The sequence below is a fragment of the Scyliorhinus canicula genome, chromosome 1 (assembly GCF_902713615.1).
Source record: "Scyliorhinus canicula chromosome 1, sScyCan1.1, whole genome shotgun sequence".
Lineage (NCBI taxonomy): Eukaryota > Metazoa > Chordata > Chondrichthyes > Carcharhiniformes > Scyliorhinidae > Scyliorhinus > Scyliorhinus canicula.
In genome coordinates, this window is record NC_052146.1 from 299,199,829 (window position 1) to 299,215,344 (window position 15,516).

The 15,516-nt window shown below is 41.7% G+C and overlaps 1 protein-coding gene across 2 annotated transcripts in view; it reads right to left on the reverse strand.

Annotated features, from left to right (window-relative positions):
- nrbp1 (nuclear receptor binding protein 1) overlaps positions 1-15,516 on the reverse strand; it is a 112,701-nt gene that overhangs the window by 39,919 nt on the left and 57,266 nt on the right. Inside the window, exon 7 of one of the 2 annotated variants that reach the window (XM_038816228.1) lies at positions 10,599-10,622. The exons of the other annotated variant lie outside the window; for it this stretch is intronic. Within the exon in view, the coding sequence (XP_038672156.1) occupies positions 10,599-10,622 (24 nt within the window). The remainder of the gene's footprint in view (positions 1-10,598; positions 10,623-15,516) is intronic. 2 annotated transcript variants of the gene reach the window in all.

The window sequence follows — 15,516 nt, forward strand, 5'->3', positions numbered from 1 at the left end:
TCATTGTGCTTTTTAAATTTGAATTTCTACAATTGCTCATTTGGATAAGTATACAAACATCAGGAAGTTCAGACAGGTGGACTGTTCTGTGCCAGTTTTAAGGCAAACGATTGCTAGGACTTAAATCAAACACCAGCCAAGAGAAGTGGCAAAATCCCATTACAACACTCTAGCATGGTTAACGGATTAATCGGATCCCAGGAAGAAACCTGACCAGTCAACTTAAATCTGGTGGTACGAGTCAACAAGCATCCATTGTACTTTCAATTGTGCAGAAATTGGCCTACTTATGTAAAAGAGCTAGATACATATCTGATTTCCGATATCTTAAGGATAGTGGTAGAACAGAATCTGAACTGGATCAATCGCAAACTTTGCCATGGCTGCCGCAACAGGTCAGAGGTTGGATATACTGCGGCTAGTGGCTCATTTTCTAATGCCCTAATGCCTCTCTATCACCTACAAGGTGCAAGTCCATAATGCCTTGACCGTAAATGTTAACTCTATTTCACCATCCACAAATGCGGTCAGATCTGTTGAGAGCTTCCAGCATTTTCTGCTTTTATTTCAAATTTCCACCATCTGCAGTACCTCACATTTTGTAAAGATGAGCGATAATAACTGGAGCCAGCAACACAAATCCAGAGAATTATGTTTTACAAAGGAGTCCAGTTATTATGATGGGGGAAGAATCAACAGGACACCTTTTATCTTTGGAGCAGGGAAATTTGACATCTCACTGACAAATGCGAAGATCCATTTTTGGTCTTGTTTTTCTCATCAGCTCTCCTTTTATTACTATTGCACCTTGGTTGAAAGTGACCTTGTAGAGTTTCGCAAGCGAAGAATTACAATATGGACATTGGTTCAGTTTTAGCTTAGCATCTCAGTAGTTCATTAACTGATGCCTCATTGCTTTTGAATCCAAGGAGGGAAGAATAAAGATGTTTATGAACTTATGCAAGCTGCTGCATTGTCATTTACAAAGATTCATTTAATCAAACCAAAGCCATAGTATATGGCTTAAACCAGAACCTGATAGAATATATGTTCTTCTGCTATTAGAGTTCAAGGGCATTTAGCTTCAAGGATCTGAGGAGATGGATTTCTTTACAATCACTAAATAATGCTACAATACTAGATACCAGCAACATAGTCATTCTGTTTCTTCAGAAGCAAGGGAGAACAAAATGTGTTGGGCTGGGGTGTATTGAGGGAAAGAGGGGAAAAAAAAATCAAAAGTTGGAAGGGTGGGAGAGCTGAAAAAGGTAATTTTGAAAAAGGATGGGCCCTTGGAATCTGGAGAGGCCTCCTACACAACACTGCCTCATGGCTTACACTTTCCTCCTAAGCTTGATCAAATCAGCAAATCTCCTTTTCTTGTAATAGGCATTTGTTCAATATTCCATAAACAATATAAACTACAGAAAGTCATGAACACAGCCCAGTCCACCAAGTGAACCCGCCTCCTATCCATGGACTGTCTATATTTCCCGATGCCTTGGGAAAGCAGACAGCATAATGAAAGATCCCTCCCACCCGGGTTATTCCAACTTCTTCCATTGGGCAAGTCTGAGAACACGCACTAACAGGTTCAAAAACCGCTTCTTCCCCACTTACCAGACTCCTGAATGACCCGCTTATGGACTGAACTGATCTCTTCACACATCTTCTCTACTTAGTACTACACACCACAGGGGCAGCACGGTGGTGCAGTGGTTAGCATTGCTGCCTCACGGCACCGAGGCCCCAGGTTCGATCCAGGCTCTGGGTCACTGTCCGTGTGGAGTTTGCACATTCTCCCCGTGTTTGCGTGGGTTTCGCCCCCACAACCCAAAGATGTGCAGGTTAGATGGATTGGCCACTCTAAATTTATAAAGAAAAAAAAGTACTACACTCCGCATGCTCACCCGATGCCGTGCCTATGTATTTACATTGTGCACTTATGTATGTCCTAAGTTTCATGTATGGAACGATCTGTCTGGACTGTAAACAGAACAATATATTTCATACACGTGACAATAAATCAAATCCAATCCAATTCACAATTATGGGATCACCATAGCTCTCATTCAGTCCGAAGGCCTTAAAAAAAGACTCAAGATCCAATGTTATAGTGGCTCAAAGCATTTTAGTATTGCTAACTGATATTCCAAGACTGTTGAGTTTGTTGAAGGATATCTGATTTCAGGAACGCACTATACAGCACATCATATTACTCTAACTGAGGTCCCTCACCTTGACCAGCCCCACCTACTTCTACCTCCTGTATATACTATCCACTCCCCCGGCTCAAACCCATGATTCCCACACAGCGGCATTAACACCGACATCTCTTCCATCCTAAAATGACTCAACGGATTCCAAATCTTCATCGTGGACTGCACCACCAGGCTCCCCGACTACCTACTCAGCACCATTGGCAGCACTGCCATCACCATAGTCCTCAAACTGGGCCCCTTACAAGATTCCTCCTCCATCCTAACCCATTCTACCCCATCTCCTTCCCACCACTGCCGTACCTTATCCACATTTGCCACCCAGTAATAATGAAGCAGGTTCGGCAACGCCAACCCCTCCTGCTGCCTCTGTAGCAGGGTCCTCCCCACCCTCCGCCCTCCCCCACCCATACAAAGTCCATAGTGTCCAATTTCCAAAAAGGCCTTTGATATAACAATCGGGAGAGCCTGAAAAACAAACAAGAACTGTGGCAGAATATTCATTTTCACCACTTGGACCCTCCCTGCCAACATCAACTTCCCGTACCAGCCTCCCCGGACAGGCGCCGGAATGTGGCGACTAGGGGCTTTTCACAGTAACTTCACTGAAGCCTACTCGTGACAATAAGCGGTTTTCATTTCATTTTCAACTGCAGTGTATCCCATCTCCCAAGATCCTCGCCAGCCTCCTCCACTAGCTTAGTTAAGTTCGACTTATGGAGACCCGTCCATTCCCTCGCTACCCGAATCCCCAAATACCTGACCCTATCCCTCGCTACCCCCCCCCCCCCCCCCCCAAAATTATCCCAGCTCATTCACCGGGAAAACCTTGCTTTTCCCTACATTCAGTTTGTACCCAGAGAACCCTCCAAACTTCCCCAGTAGGGGAATCCTTCCCGTACTCTCCGCCAGATCTGAAACATACAGCAACAGGTCATCAGCATACAGCGACACCCGATGCTCCCTCTGTCCCCTCATAATCTCCCACCACTCCACCGACCCCCTAAGAACCATCGCCACCGGCTCCATGGCCAGTGCAAACAACAACGGTGACAGCGGGCACCCCTGCCTCATACCCCTGTGCAAGTCAAAGCTTCGCAAACTCATTATTTGGCCTCACACTCACCCTGCAGACAGTCATTCGTGGTCAGCCATGATTGAAGGCACTGTTGCTAAGTTTGCAGATGATACAAAGATCTGTAGAGGGACAGGTAGTACTGAGGAAGCAAGGGGTCTGCAGAAGGATTTAGACAAGCTCAGAGAGTGGGCAATGAAGTGTCAAATGAAATACAATGTGGAAAAGTGTGAGGTTATGAACCCTGGAAAGAGGAATCTAGGCATGGACTATTTTCTAAATGGGGAAATGCTTCGGAAAGCAGAAGCACAAAGGGACTTGGGAGTCCTTGTTCATGATTCTCTTCAGGGCAATGTGCACGTTCAGTCGGCAGTTAAGAAGGCAAATGCAACGTTAGCATTCACGTCAAGGGGGCTGGAATACACGACCAGGGATGTGCTTCTGAGGCTGTATTAGACTCTGGTCAGACCTCATTTGGAATACTGTGATCAGTTTTGGGCCCCATATCTAAGGAAGGATGTGCTGGCCTTGGAAAGGGTCCAGAGGAGGTTCACAAGAATGATCCCTGGAATGAACAGCTTGTCGAATGAGGAACGGTTGAGGATTCTGGGTCTGTATTCGTTGGAATTTAGAAGGATGAGGGGGGATCTTATTGAAACTTACAGGATACTGCGAGGACGATCCTTTAAAACAGAGATGAGGAGGGATTACTTCAGCCAGAGGGTGGTGAATCTGTGGAACTCTGCCGCAGAAGGCGGTGGAGGCCAAATCACAGTGTCTTTAAGACAGAGATAGATAGGTACTTGATTAATAAGGGGATCGGGGATATGGGGAGAAGGGAGGAGAATGGGGATGAGAAAAATATCAGCCATGATTGAATGGCGGAGCAAACTCAATGGGCCGAGTGGCCTAATTCTGCTCCTATGTCTTATGGTCACAAGGTCTAATTGCGGCAAATAGGTATGTACTTAAGTTAGAGGCCAACAGCTGGAAATGTTTCTCTATAAATTAGCAGTTGGCTGCAAATGCTCAAATCCTCTCCCAAGGTCAAAGTAACCCAGCAGAAAATTCATGATATACAAAAAATATGCAAACAAAAAAAAAAATCAGTATAATCATATTTGGCTACTATTGCATTAGACAAATATAATGCATTTTGGTACTTTTTTTGTATTAATTGGATTTGGCGTCGCTCACTGGGCCAGCATTTATTGCCCATCGATTATTGCCATTTAAGAGAGCATTTTGAATCACCCACATTTCTGTGGATCTAGAGTCACGTGTAGGCCAGATAAGGATGGCAGATTTGCTTCCCTGCGAGAAACTAGATGGGTTATGGCAATCGACAATGGCTTCACAGTCCTCATTATGCCCGTTAATTCTAGATTTCGTTAAAACACAATTCAAATTTCACCATCTGCCTTGGTGGAATTGAAAGCCCAGTCTCCAGAGCATTGACCAGGGTCTCTGATTTACTGGCCCAGTGACAATACCACTAGGCCACCTCTTCCCACCTATTTACAAATTGCAGAATGGAAAGTGCAATAAAGAGAGTAATCAAGAGATCATTACATCCACTCAGTGATTTAAAAAAAAAACAAGGAAACACCGAAACATCTCAGCCACCAGGCTACACATACACAGAAGCTACAACATGGAAAACAGGCCATTCAGCCAGCCATCCTATGTCAGTATTAACATTCTATGTCGGCAAATAGTCCAAATCACATTTGCTTGCCTTGTTCTAATATGCTTTATTTTCTTCAATCTACCCAATCTAATCTTGAGCATTGACATAATTTCTGTCTCCAACAGTCCGGGAAGTGAGTACCACAACCTCAGCTCTATCTCTCTTATCTTGTTCCAAATGTTTTTTTTCCATTAAAGGGCAATTTAGCGTGGCTAAATCACTTACCCTGCACATCTTTTTGGGTGGGAATGTGCAAACTCCACACAGACAGTGGCCCAGGGCCAGGATCGAACCCGGGTCCTCAGCACCATGAGGCAGCAGTGCTAACCACTGCTCCACTGTGCTGCCCCGCCCCTCAATTACTGTAACTGGTTTGCCTCCATCTGCTCTCGTCCTATCACTCCCCAGTCTTAAACACCATCACTTGCAATGCATGCCATCCCAATATAAAAAACAGATTTTACACAATTATCCAATGGGTAAAAGAATACCCACTTATTTCCTCGGGATCATCAGTAGGGGGGATGCAAAATAACAGAAAGCAACCCAGAATATAGACAGCAGTAGATGGGATAATGCATCATAGACTGGGATGAGAAGGTTAATATTTATTCAGCAGATAAAGCAATAATGCTGCATTAAAATATTCATACCTTTCTAAATACGGGATCAATTCCTTCGGGCCACAAACAAAAACATTTTCAGTCTCAAGGAAACTCCTGAAGTAATTTAGATTCATGCCAATTTATACAAAAATTAGGAGTGAGAAGTGTCACATTTGAAGGGTACAGAGTCAAATTTAACACGGGAGAATACACTGACATCAGGAAGTATTTGATTATTGTTTAAGCCATAAATGTGGCCAGGTGGAATTCACATCAAAACCAGGAATTTCTTCAGACTAACAAGTAAATCTTCAGAGTCCCAAAGAAGGTCATGTCAAAAGGGGTTTATAGGTCATGCTCCCAAAATTTGTTTTGAATTAAATTTAGTTTAGGACTTCTCCTATGGTTAAACCACATGGAAAAAAAACAAAGCCAGCAGATATCTGGCTGAAGTCAGACCGGTTTTCTGAAGCTTCAAATTACAGAGTCAAGTTAAAAATAAAATATAAACACTTCATGGGACAATACACCTTAATACAGCTCAAGTACTTCAAAATATAAGGATATGGTTCAATTATTTGCTAGAGGTTTAACAACTGTTACCCTGCTTGTTGTCAAGTAGCTCCAACAAGACACTTGCACAATAATCAAAACTAAAATGGCCAATCTATAACTACAAGCCTCATTGGTAAAATTAATTTACCGGTAACAATGACAGATGACAAACTATGCTGAATGGTTGATTTGTCTATGGAAGCTTACCAATGCGATTGACCACATAAGCCACCGTAAATAGCATTAAGAGAAAGAAATAATACCCATTCTATAGAACAGATTACCAGGCATCACTGCACATTTATACTGCATTTCTCAGCATGTTTTAGTAGCGAGAGGTTCATTGGATTTGCACATTTTGTGTACAAAAAGAAAACAAGGGTGGGGATTGAGAGTAATGATTAATCTTCCTGCCACCTCAATCATCAGAATAGCCGCCGGGTCACTGTCCATGTGGAGTTTGCACATTCTCCTCGTGTCTATGTGGGTCTCACCTCCACAACCCAAAAGGATGTGCAAGGTAGGTGGATTGGCCACACTAAATTGCCCCTTAATTGGAAAAAATTGGGTAACCTAAATTTGTTTTTTAATAATCTGAAATAGTGACTCTTATTGGAATACCTGTCCACAGCCCTCCAGTACCTGTCCCAAATAACATTCACTGCACTTGAAGCAGTCTTCATATCTGATGCTGGGAAAACAAAAAAGAACAAAACAGCACAGCAACAGACCCGTAGGCCCTCCAAGCCTGCGCCGATCACGTGTCCTATCTAGACCAACCGCCTGTATCCTTCTATACCCCATCTGTCATGTGCCTATCCAGATAAGTCGTTAATGTATCTGCCTCAACCACCTCATTTGGCAGTGCATTCCAGGTCACCACCACCACCACCCTGTGTAAAAAAAAAACTTCTCCCGCACATCTTCACTGAACCATCATCCCTCACCTTGAAATTGTGCCCCCTTGTAATTGTCATTTCCGCCCCGAGGAAAAAGCCTCTAACTGTTCACCCTATCTATACCCCTAATAATTTTATAAACTTCTATCAGGTCGTCCCTCAGTGTCCGTCTCTTTCTAGGGAGAACAATTCCAGTTTATTCAATTTCTCTTCATAGCTAATACCTTCTATACGAGGCAACATCCTGGTAAATCTTTTCTGTACTCTGTACAGAGTACTGGTACTCCACAATGCCCCCAGAGTCAAGCAAACTCAGTGGAGAGCAATTAGAAAGGACTTAACCGATTTATGTCCCTCCCCCTTTTATTGCTTTATAAAAATGTTTTAAAATATATGCCACTTTTAAATCCAACTCGTGGGGAAATTTTTTTTTATTTGTTACAAGTTTTGACTAATCACTCATTTATTCTCCAAAGGGCATATACTTCATAAAACAGAATTGATAACCTATGATGTTTGCGGACGATACAAATCTCAAACATAAATGTTTGCAAAATATATTAATCTAAAACTTACAGAGCTTTGTACCATCTCCAGCCCATTCAAGAAACTTCATAACCACATTCCAATTGTTCTTCCAAATGATCCACCTCTACCCTCAACAATATTGGTAAAGATTTTGAATTTAACCAATTGGACTCGGAAACCAAATAGTAGAGATGTGCGAGCATACAATTAATACTGACTCCAACTATCATTGGCGCTACCAAGAAAATTAAAATTATGCTGCAAGAGATTGGAAATTCAGTCAACTTATTTGCCTCACATTCCAGTAGCAGGGCCAGTAAAAATGAAATGAAATGAAATGAAAATCGCTTATTGTCACGAGTAGGCTTCAAATGAAGTTACTGTGAAAAGCCCCTAGTCACCACATTCTGGCGCCTGTTCGGGGAGGCTGTGACGGGAATCGAACCGTGCTGCCGGCCTGCTTTCAAAGCCAGCGATTTAGCCCTGTGCTAAACAGCCCCGTGGAGTATGGAGTATGATCTGAAAAAGAACAGGTGCATTTACTCCAGTGATCTGGCCAATATTCACCCATCAATAAAACAGATTGCCTCGTCATTATCACATTGCAGTTTGAGAGAACTTGCAAACTGACTACCATATTTCCTGTCTTACAGCAACGATAACACTTCAAATGTACTTAATTGACTGAAAATCAAATTTTTAATTTAAGAACAAAATACTGCTCATTTCCTATTGTGTGGACTCCAACAATAATCACAAGGTTTGTACCATCTTATTAAAAGGCAAACTGGATCTACTCGACTAATATACATGTTTAGCTGAAATCCTTTATTTCATCAATTTTACAAAACTTACAACAGCAATTTAAAACGGTCAATTCATACTGATGCGGACTCTCTGACAAAGACAACTGGGTGCCATTGCTGACTTTGTGTCATTATGTTTCTACTAACTCATTTTGAACCCAGTCTATTTTCTGTCTGTTGTAAGGGTCATACTGAATTGTGGCACAATATGATACTGCACCCAATGGCTAATGCTGTTCAAACAGCAGACAAAGGTATTTTCCATTATGTACAGAAATATAACTGTGGAAACCTTCCAACATTTGTAGGGCATTACCTTGCTAAGAGACACAGCCTAAACCTGGGAATAGGCTTTAAAACTAAATGAGACCATTGATATGGTCATCTCTGGTAATGATTGTGTCCAAGGAAATGAGTTGAGTAGATTTCTCCCGCTAGCTTTCAATTCGAAGACAGACGCGTTGATTAAATCCATACAAGTTAGATGTGCATTATCATGAACCAGTGTATTGACTGGGTGGCAAAGATCTACAATTGCCAAAGACATTTTCAGTCCCTTGTTGTGATTTAATCTAATAGAAAGCCAGCAAGTGACGTAAAAACCCTGGTCAAGATAGGACAGCAAATATATTCAGTAACTCCACAAATGGAAAACCATCACCTTTCCCACAACCAATCGGAATATCTCGAAGTAGGAATTAAAGCTTACATTCAAAACAGTTTTATTCCTAAAAGAAAGTGAACTTGCATCTTTCGCACCCTTGGAACATACCAAAGTACTTCACAGCTGATGAGCTGCTTTTGAAGTGAATTACAATTTTTTAGACAAACATTAAGTTATGCAAAGTAAGGTCCTGTGGATAGAAATGAAATAAATAACCGGCCAACCTCTTTTTGGAGGTGTTGATTGAGGGATCAATGCTGGTAGGTTCACTGGGAGAACTCCTGTACTGCCCTTGGGACAATGTCATGGGATTTTGTCTCTTCCTTCAAGGTAGGCAGGCATCAGATTAATGTCTGATTGTGCAGCCCTGCACTAAAATGTCAACCTAGATTACATGATCAAGTCCCTGGAATGAAATTTGAACCCAATCTTCAGAGTACAAGGGAAGTGTGCTCACATTAAGTTTAAGCGTGAACCAGTGATTCACATCTTAAGTAAAATAATACCAGCTTGGATTCTACATAGACTCAACCAACTGGTTGGACTACAGTTTGACACAAATGTCCATTCTCTGCACTAATTCCCAACTAAAGAGTCCTGGATTTGAATTTCACGTAAATCTGCCTACTTCAGTGAATGCATTTCAAGGTCACTCGGTAGAGCACACAATATTAGGTCATGTTTTGTCGATAGGGATGACAGAAAGGAGAAAATAACATTCAAGTGAAGGAACTTGCACCACTGTCAACCAAGAACAGTGCATCATGGTACATGTTCACCACTCTGTAGACCCTTTCATCCTGCCTGCTAGTTGATGTAACGGTGACCTGTCTACAAGAGAATAAAAATCAGAGCAGAAGATATTTTGAAACTGGTGTATTTTACTAACTTTGGTCTTCCTGGCACCTGAAATAGCCATTTGAAGAAAAGATGATTACTAACATATGACTAAATGCATACATCGTCCAAAACAGATTTGTGGTTGATACGTGTAATAGCTTCCTCCAAACAAATTTTCAAAGTAGTAACTTGCGTTTTATTCCAAGAATAGATGGCAGAATTTAAGAAAGGGAAGGTGCAGTTAAAAGTAAGATTTTAAGCACTTCATGAGTTGGTGGCCAATCACTAACTCATAAGTTGATGGAAGTGTTTGCTTAAAATAAATGCAGAGCTGTAACAAATCAACTGATATTCTATTCTAAGTGTTTGACAAGTGGGTAAAAAAAAGTTCTCAATCTGAACACATTTTGTTGTACAATGTTAACTCTCTCCAATAAAATGGTCACTTGCCAGACTCTGCAGGAACATCCGCATGTAGAGAATAAAGCTGAGAGAGGTGTCATTTTATGGAACTCAACTCATTTTACAACTACAACACAAGGGTTACAAACTCCATATAAAGCCAACATTGCTTTTGTATTGTAAACACATGCACTCATGCAAGAGCTAAGACTGCTAAGCATTCCCAACACAAATAGTTTATACTGGCACATTGTAAAAGCTAAAGACAAACATAACAATACACAGTCACATCACAGGAGCCGAGAAGTGTCTCACCATTAGCAAATATCCTATGAAAGACTGTTCGCAACAGAGCGGCCGTAAGCGGGAAATAAAACAAGAAATTGATGAGTGATGGAACAGCGAGCATTCGCAAATACAAACAGCTGGATTAGAACCACCGAAAGCTTCAAACAAGACACTGCCTATACTTTAGCTAGATGGAAAAATGATGGCGGGTGGGGCGGAGGGTGGAAGGAAAGAAGAGGGTAGAAAAATAGGTTGGTGGAGGTTGGAGGGGAGAAAGAAGGAATAGAGGACTGATGAAAAGGATTGGGGGGTAAAGGAGAAGAGAAGAGTATTTTAGAGATACATGAAATATTGGCGCAGTACTCTTGTTTAACTCACTTTTGTTTAACATAGTTTATCTAGTGTGAGCTGAACAAAAGTTTACATACAGCAATGAATCTTTCGGCCCTTGTCTCAAAGAGGAAATCACTTACCATAATAATACGGTCAAAAGGAGCTTCCTTACACAACTGGTTTACCACTAGGATTGCCACCTTTTGTCAATTACAATCCAAATGGAGGAAAAGGATGGGCTGGGAGGGGATGGATTCTCTTCAATTATGCAAATTAATTGTAATAACTAGCATTTTATAGTTTTGTTAGAATAGAAAAATTTCCAATCTGAAAAAGGACTATTTTAAAATGGATTTATTGTTCAGAAATTCAATTGAACTGGTTTTAAAATTCAAATAGGTGCTGTACATGTGAAAATCAGTTTTAAATTTACTGCTACATCTCTCTCCTTACCTATGCATTGAAAGTCTCATTTCTTATCACTAAAATATTCTAATGACAGATACGTGGATATAAACATCTTCAAAACAGTTGGTCTTGCGCACAAGAACTTTCTGTATTTGGATAATTGGAATTGCTGCATGATATACCCTTCAGATTGTCATAACCCATGAGCGTGGGCATGTGGAAGGCCCCAAATTGTCTTTAAAAAACAAACTGATAAGGAATAACGAAACTAACCTGATCAATGTTAGCATCAGGAATGAAGACATTCGAGGATGCCATCAACTGAAGTCCAATGTAGTAGCTTCAGCCAAAGAATTCAAGGTAATAAATACATAAACGCCCATCTCTACACGTGGGGACAGTTGTTTTGCAATATTTTTTCAACTGGAGGAACAGGATATCACCATAACATTAAATGTAAAAATCCATTTTACTACCCACTTAAAGGGCGAAGATGCTGAAAATTGATCTTTATAGGAGTCGAGGATTGTTTTTTAAAATAAATTTAGAGTACCCAAATGTCCGTGCGGAGTTTGCAAATTCAACTCTTTTTCCAATCAAGGGGCAATTTAGTGTGGCCAATTCACCTACCCTGCACAATTTTGGGTTGTGGGGGCAAAATCCACCCAAACACGGAGATTTGCACAGTGTCCCAGAGCCGGGATTGAACCAGGGGCCTCAGCGCTGTGAGGCAGCAGTGCTAACCACTGCACCAGTCGAGGACTGTTAATCTGCAATAAATTCTCCTATAAATGGAAGATCAGCTGTAGACAAAAAAAAAGGAGCTTCAGCTCATCCTTTGGGGCAAAGTATTAAAGGGTTGCCATTATCCATTTGTTAAAAACTTAAGGTTGGTGCTGCTTAACCCGAAGAACTTGCACAAATGAAGCTTGCCAATCAACGAATTGGAAGAACCATTTCTCTGGGTCATATATCTTAACTCTCAGATAGAGTTAAAATTGGGTATATCATTTAAAAGCTAGTCTGAGATGGACCTCCAGTTAAGTGCCTTTCCTGCACAACAAAACAATATGGATAACTAGCAATCCAACAAAAGATTGAGTCGACAAAGAGCCAGCTATAATTGAAATCAGTCCTCAAACAGTTAATTACCCTATCAAGATATACTGGCTAATGGCTTTGAAGAATTGCCTCATCCAACTACTTAGAAAATAAGGGGAATATTTGGCTACAATCCAGTTTGAAAGTTATAACAGATTCTTCAAAGGAAACCTGAATTTCATGGGAATGGGGGATCAGAAAGAGTGATAACTGAGAATTGAAAAGGTTTAATTGCGCATATGGAAAGTCAGTTACAAAGCTCTGCATACACCTTGAACATCAAAGGGCAAACTAGAGAAACAAATAGGCTTTGAATATGGTTCCTAACAAAAAGGATTTTGACTTTTAAAAATTTTTTTCATGGAATGTGGGTGTCACTGGCAGAGCCAGCATCCTTGATTAACCTTGAATTGAGTGGTTTGCTGGGTCATTTCAGTGGGCAGTTACGAGTCAACCATTTTGCTATATAGTCTGGAATCACATATAGGTCAGGCCAGGTAAGAACAGATTTTCTTCCTTAAAAAGGACATTGAAATGAAAATCGCTTATTGTCACGAGTAGACTTCAATGAAGTTACTGTGAAAAGCCCCTAGTCGCCACATTCCGGCGCCTGTCCGGGGAGGCTGGTACGGGAATCGAACCGTGCAGCTGGCCTGCTTGGTCTGCTTTAAAAGCCAGTGGTTTTTAGCCGAGTGAGCTAAACCAGCCCCACATTAGTGAACCAGGTGGGTTTTTACAACAATCGATGACAATTACATGGTCACCATGACTGAGGCTAGTCGTCAATTTCAGATTTTATTAATTTAATTTCTACCAACTGTTGTGATGGATTTGAATCCATGTTCCCAAGTATTAGCCTCTGGATGACTAGAAACAGAGAAAACAGGAGCAGGAAAAGGTAATTTGGCCCTTCAAGCCTGCTCCACCATTCAATATCATATCTGATCTTTTATCTCAAAGCTATACTCCCAAGCTCTCCCATAATATCAGTGACATCACCATAGTCTCCTCTTCACAGGAGTCTACAAAAATGTTTCTTTTTTTTTGCAGCAAAACTATCAGAATCCCAGGCCTCTGTAATCCTGCAGATTAGAGTACCAGCCCATTGAACCCGAACTAGGACAATTGAGGGTTTATCACTTTCTTTAAGGTTCTGATTGCCTCTGTGCTGTGAGAGAGGCTCCAAAGCAACATCGAAGAACTCAATGCAGGAAGGCAAAAACTAAAGCAGTCTCTGGCTATCATCCAGTTCACAGAAGTCAAGTGAAAGTTATCTGGTACAGCCATGTGGCCAAAGAAGAAGAGACAAATAAAATGGGTGCTTTATTTTATATGAAGTTCATCAAAAAGAAAGCACAGTCCAGTGTGAACAAGGTGCTGAATGGATTCCATAGACTTCCTACAGTGCAGAAGGAGGCTGTTGGGCCCAAAGAGTCAGCACCGACCCTCTGAAAGAGCACCCTACCTAGGCCCACTTACTTCCCTGCCCCATCCCTGTAATCCCACCTAACCTGCACATCCCAAGGAAATCAGAGCATCTGGAGGAAACACACAGGCACAGGGAGAACGTGCAAACATCACACAGTTACCCAAAGCCGGAATTGAACCCGGGTCTCAGGCGCTGTGAGGCAGCAGAGCTAACCACTGAGCTGGCCCAGTGACGATCCCGATTTACATTTTAGCAATGTAAGTAAGTCCAACCTGTTATTATTTAGGGATGTGCCCATTAAGCTAGCAAAAAATCTCTGGGAAACAGTAGAGAAAGAAGCCTTGTTGCCAACACAAGTGAGTTTTGTGTGAATAATCACAGACAAATTACAGGACAAAGTTTAAAAGTGCCACGTTGATAAAAAAGTAGATCCTGCTGTATTGATAGATGAACCATAAACATCCTGTGATCTACAGAGGATGGGCAGTGTCACAAAAAGGGATATTTTCATTAATGTCTCTATTCAAACCACGAGATGAAAAGTAGACTGATTTAGTAAAAGTGAAGTAAAGCTACTGCGACAGTAGCAGTATAAGAATTTCTCCATCAAGTCGTAGAAAGCCTATTGGTAATAAAGTCCAATGATTTCTCCGTGTACTACAGATCCCAGTCACTCTTATTTCGTAGAATTTACCAAGCAGGAGACCATTCAGCCCATTGAGTCTGTACCCGCCCTTGGGAAGAGCACCCTACTTAAGCCCACCCTATTCCCGTAACCCAGTAACCCCACCTAACCTTTTGGACACAAAGGGACAATTTAGCAGGCAGCACGGTAGCATCGTGGATAGCACAATTGCTTCACAGCTCCAGGGTCCCAGGTTCGATTCCGGCTTGGGTCACTGTCTGTGCGAAGTCTGCACATCCTCCCAGTGTGTGTGGGGGTTTCCTCCGGGTGCTCCGGTTTCCTCCCACAGTCCAAAGATGTGCAAGTTAGGTGGATTGGACATGATAAATTGCCCTTAGTGTCCAAAATTACCCTTAGTGTTGGGTGGGGTTACTGGGTTATGGGGATAGGATGGAGGTGTTAACCTTGGGTAGGGTGCTCTTTCCAGGAGCCGGTGTAGACTCGATGGGCCGAATGGCCTCCTTCTGCACTGTAAATTGTATGATCTATGATCTCCACCGAACCTGCACAGCTTTGGATTGTGGAGGAAACCCACGCAGACATGGGGAGAAAGTTCAAACTCCACACAGTCACCCAAGGCTGGAATTGAACCCGATTCCCTGGAGCTGAGGGGCAGCAGCGCGAACCACTCTGCCAGTTTTGCATGTAAAATTCCAAATTCACAATCGTAATGGAGTGGTAACATGAACATTCATTGTCTGTGTCCCTTAAATCATTGTAGTATTGCACAGTATTAAATTTACCTTATGAGAAATGGTGCTGTTAGTTGGATTCTAGAGTTGATTGACACCTCAAGGTGAAATACTTCAGCAACCTTAACCGAATTCAACATATAGATTCTGCAGTTAATCTGTACAGTCTGTGACACAATTATCTTACACCGATTGGTGGCTTCTGTTCTGAAGTAGTAATTTACAATTACTTATACATGGTGCAAGGAAGGTAGATACAACCACAGCAAATTCAAAAAGAAGCCATTTCACAACTCA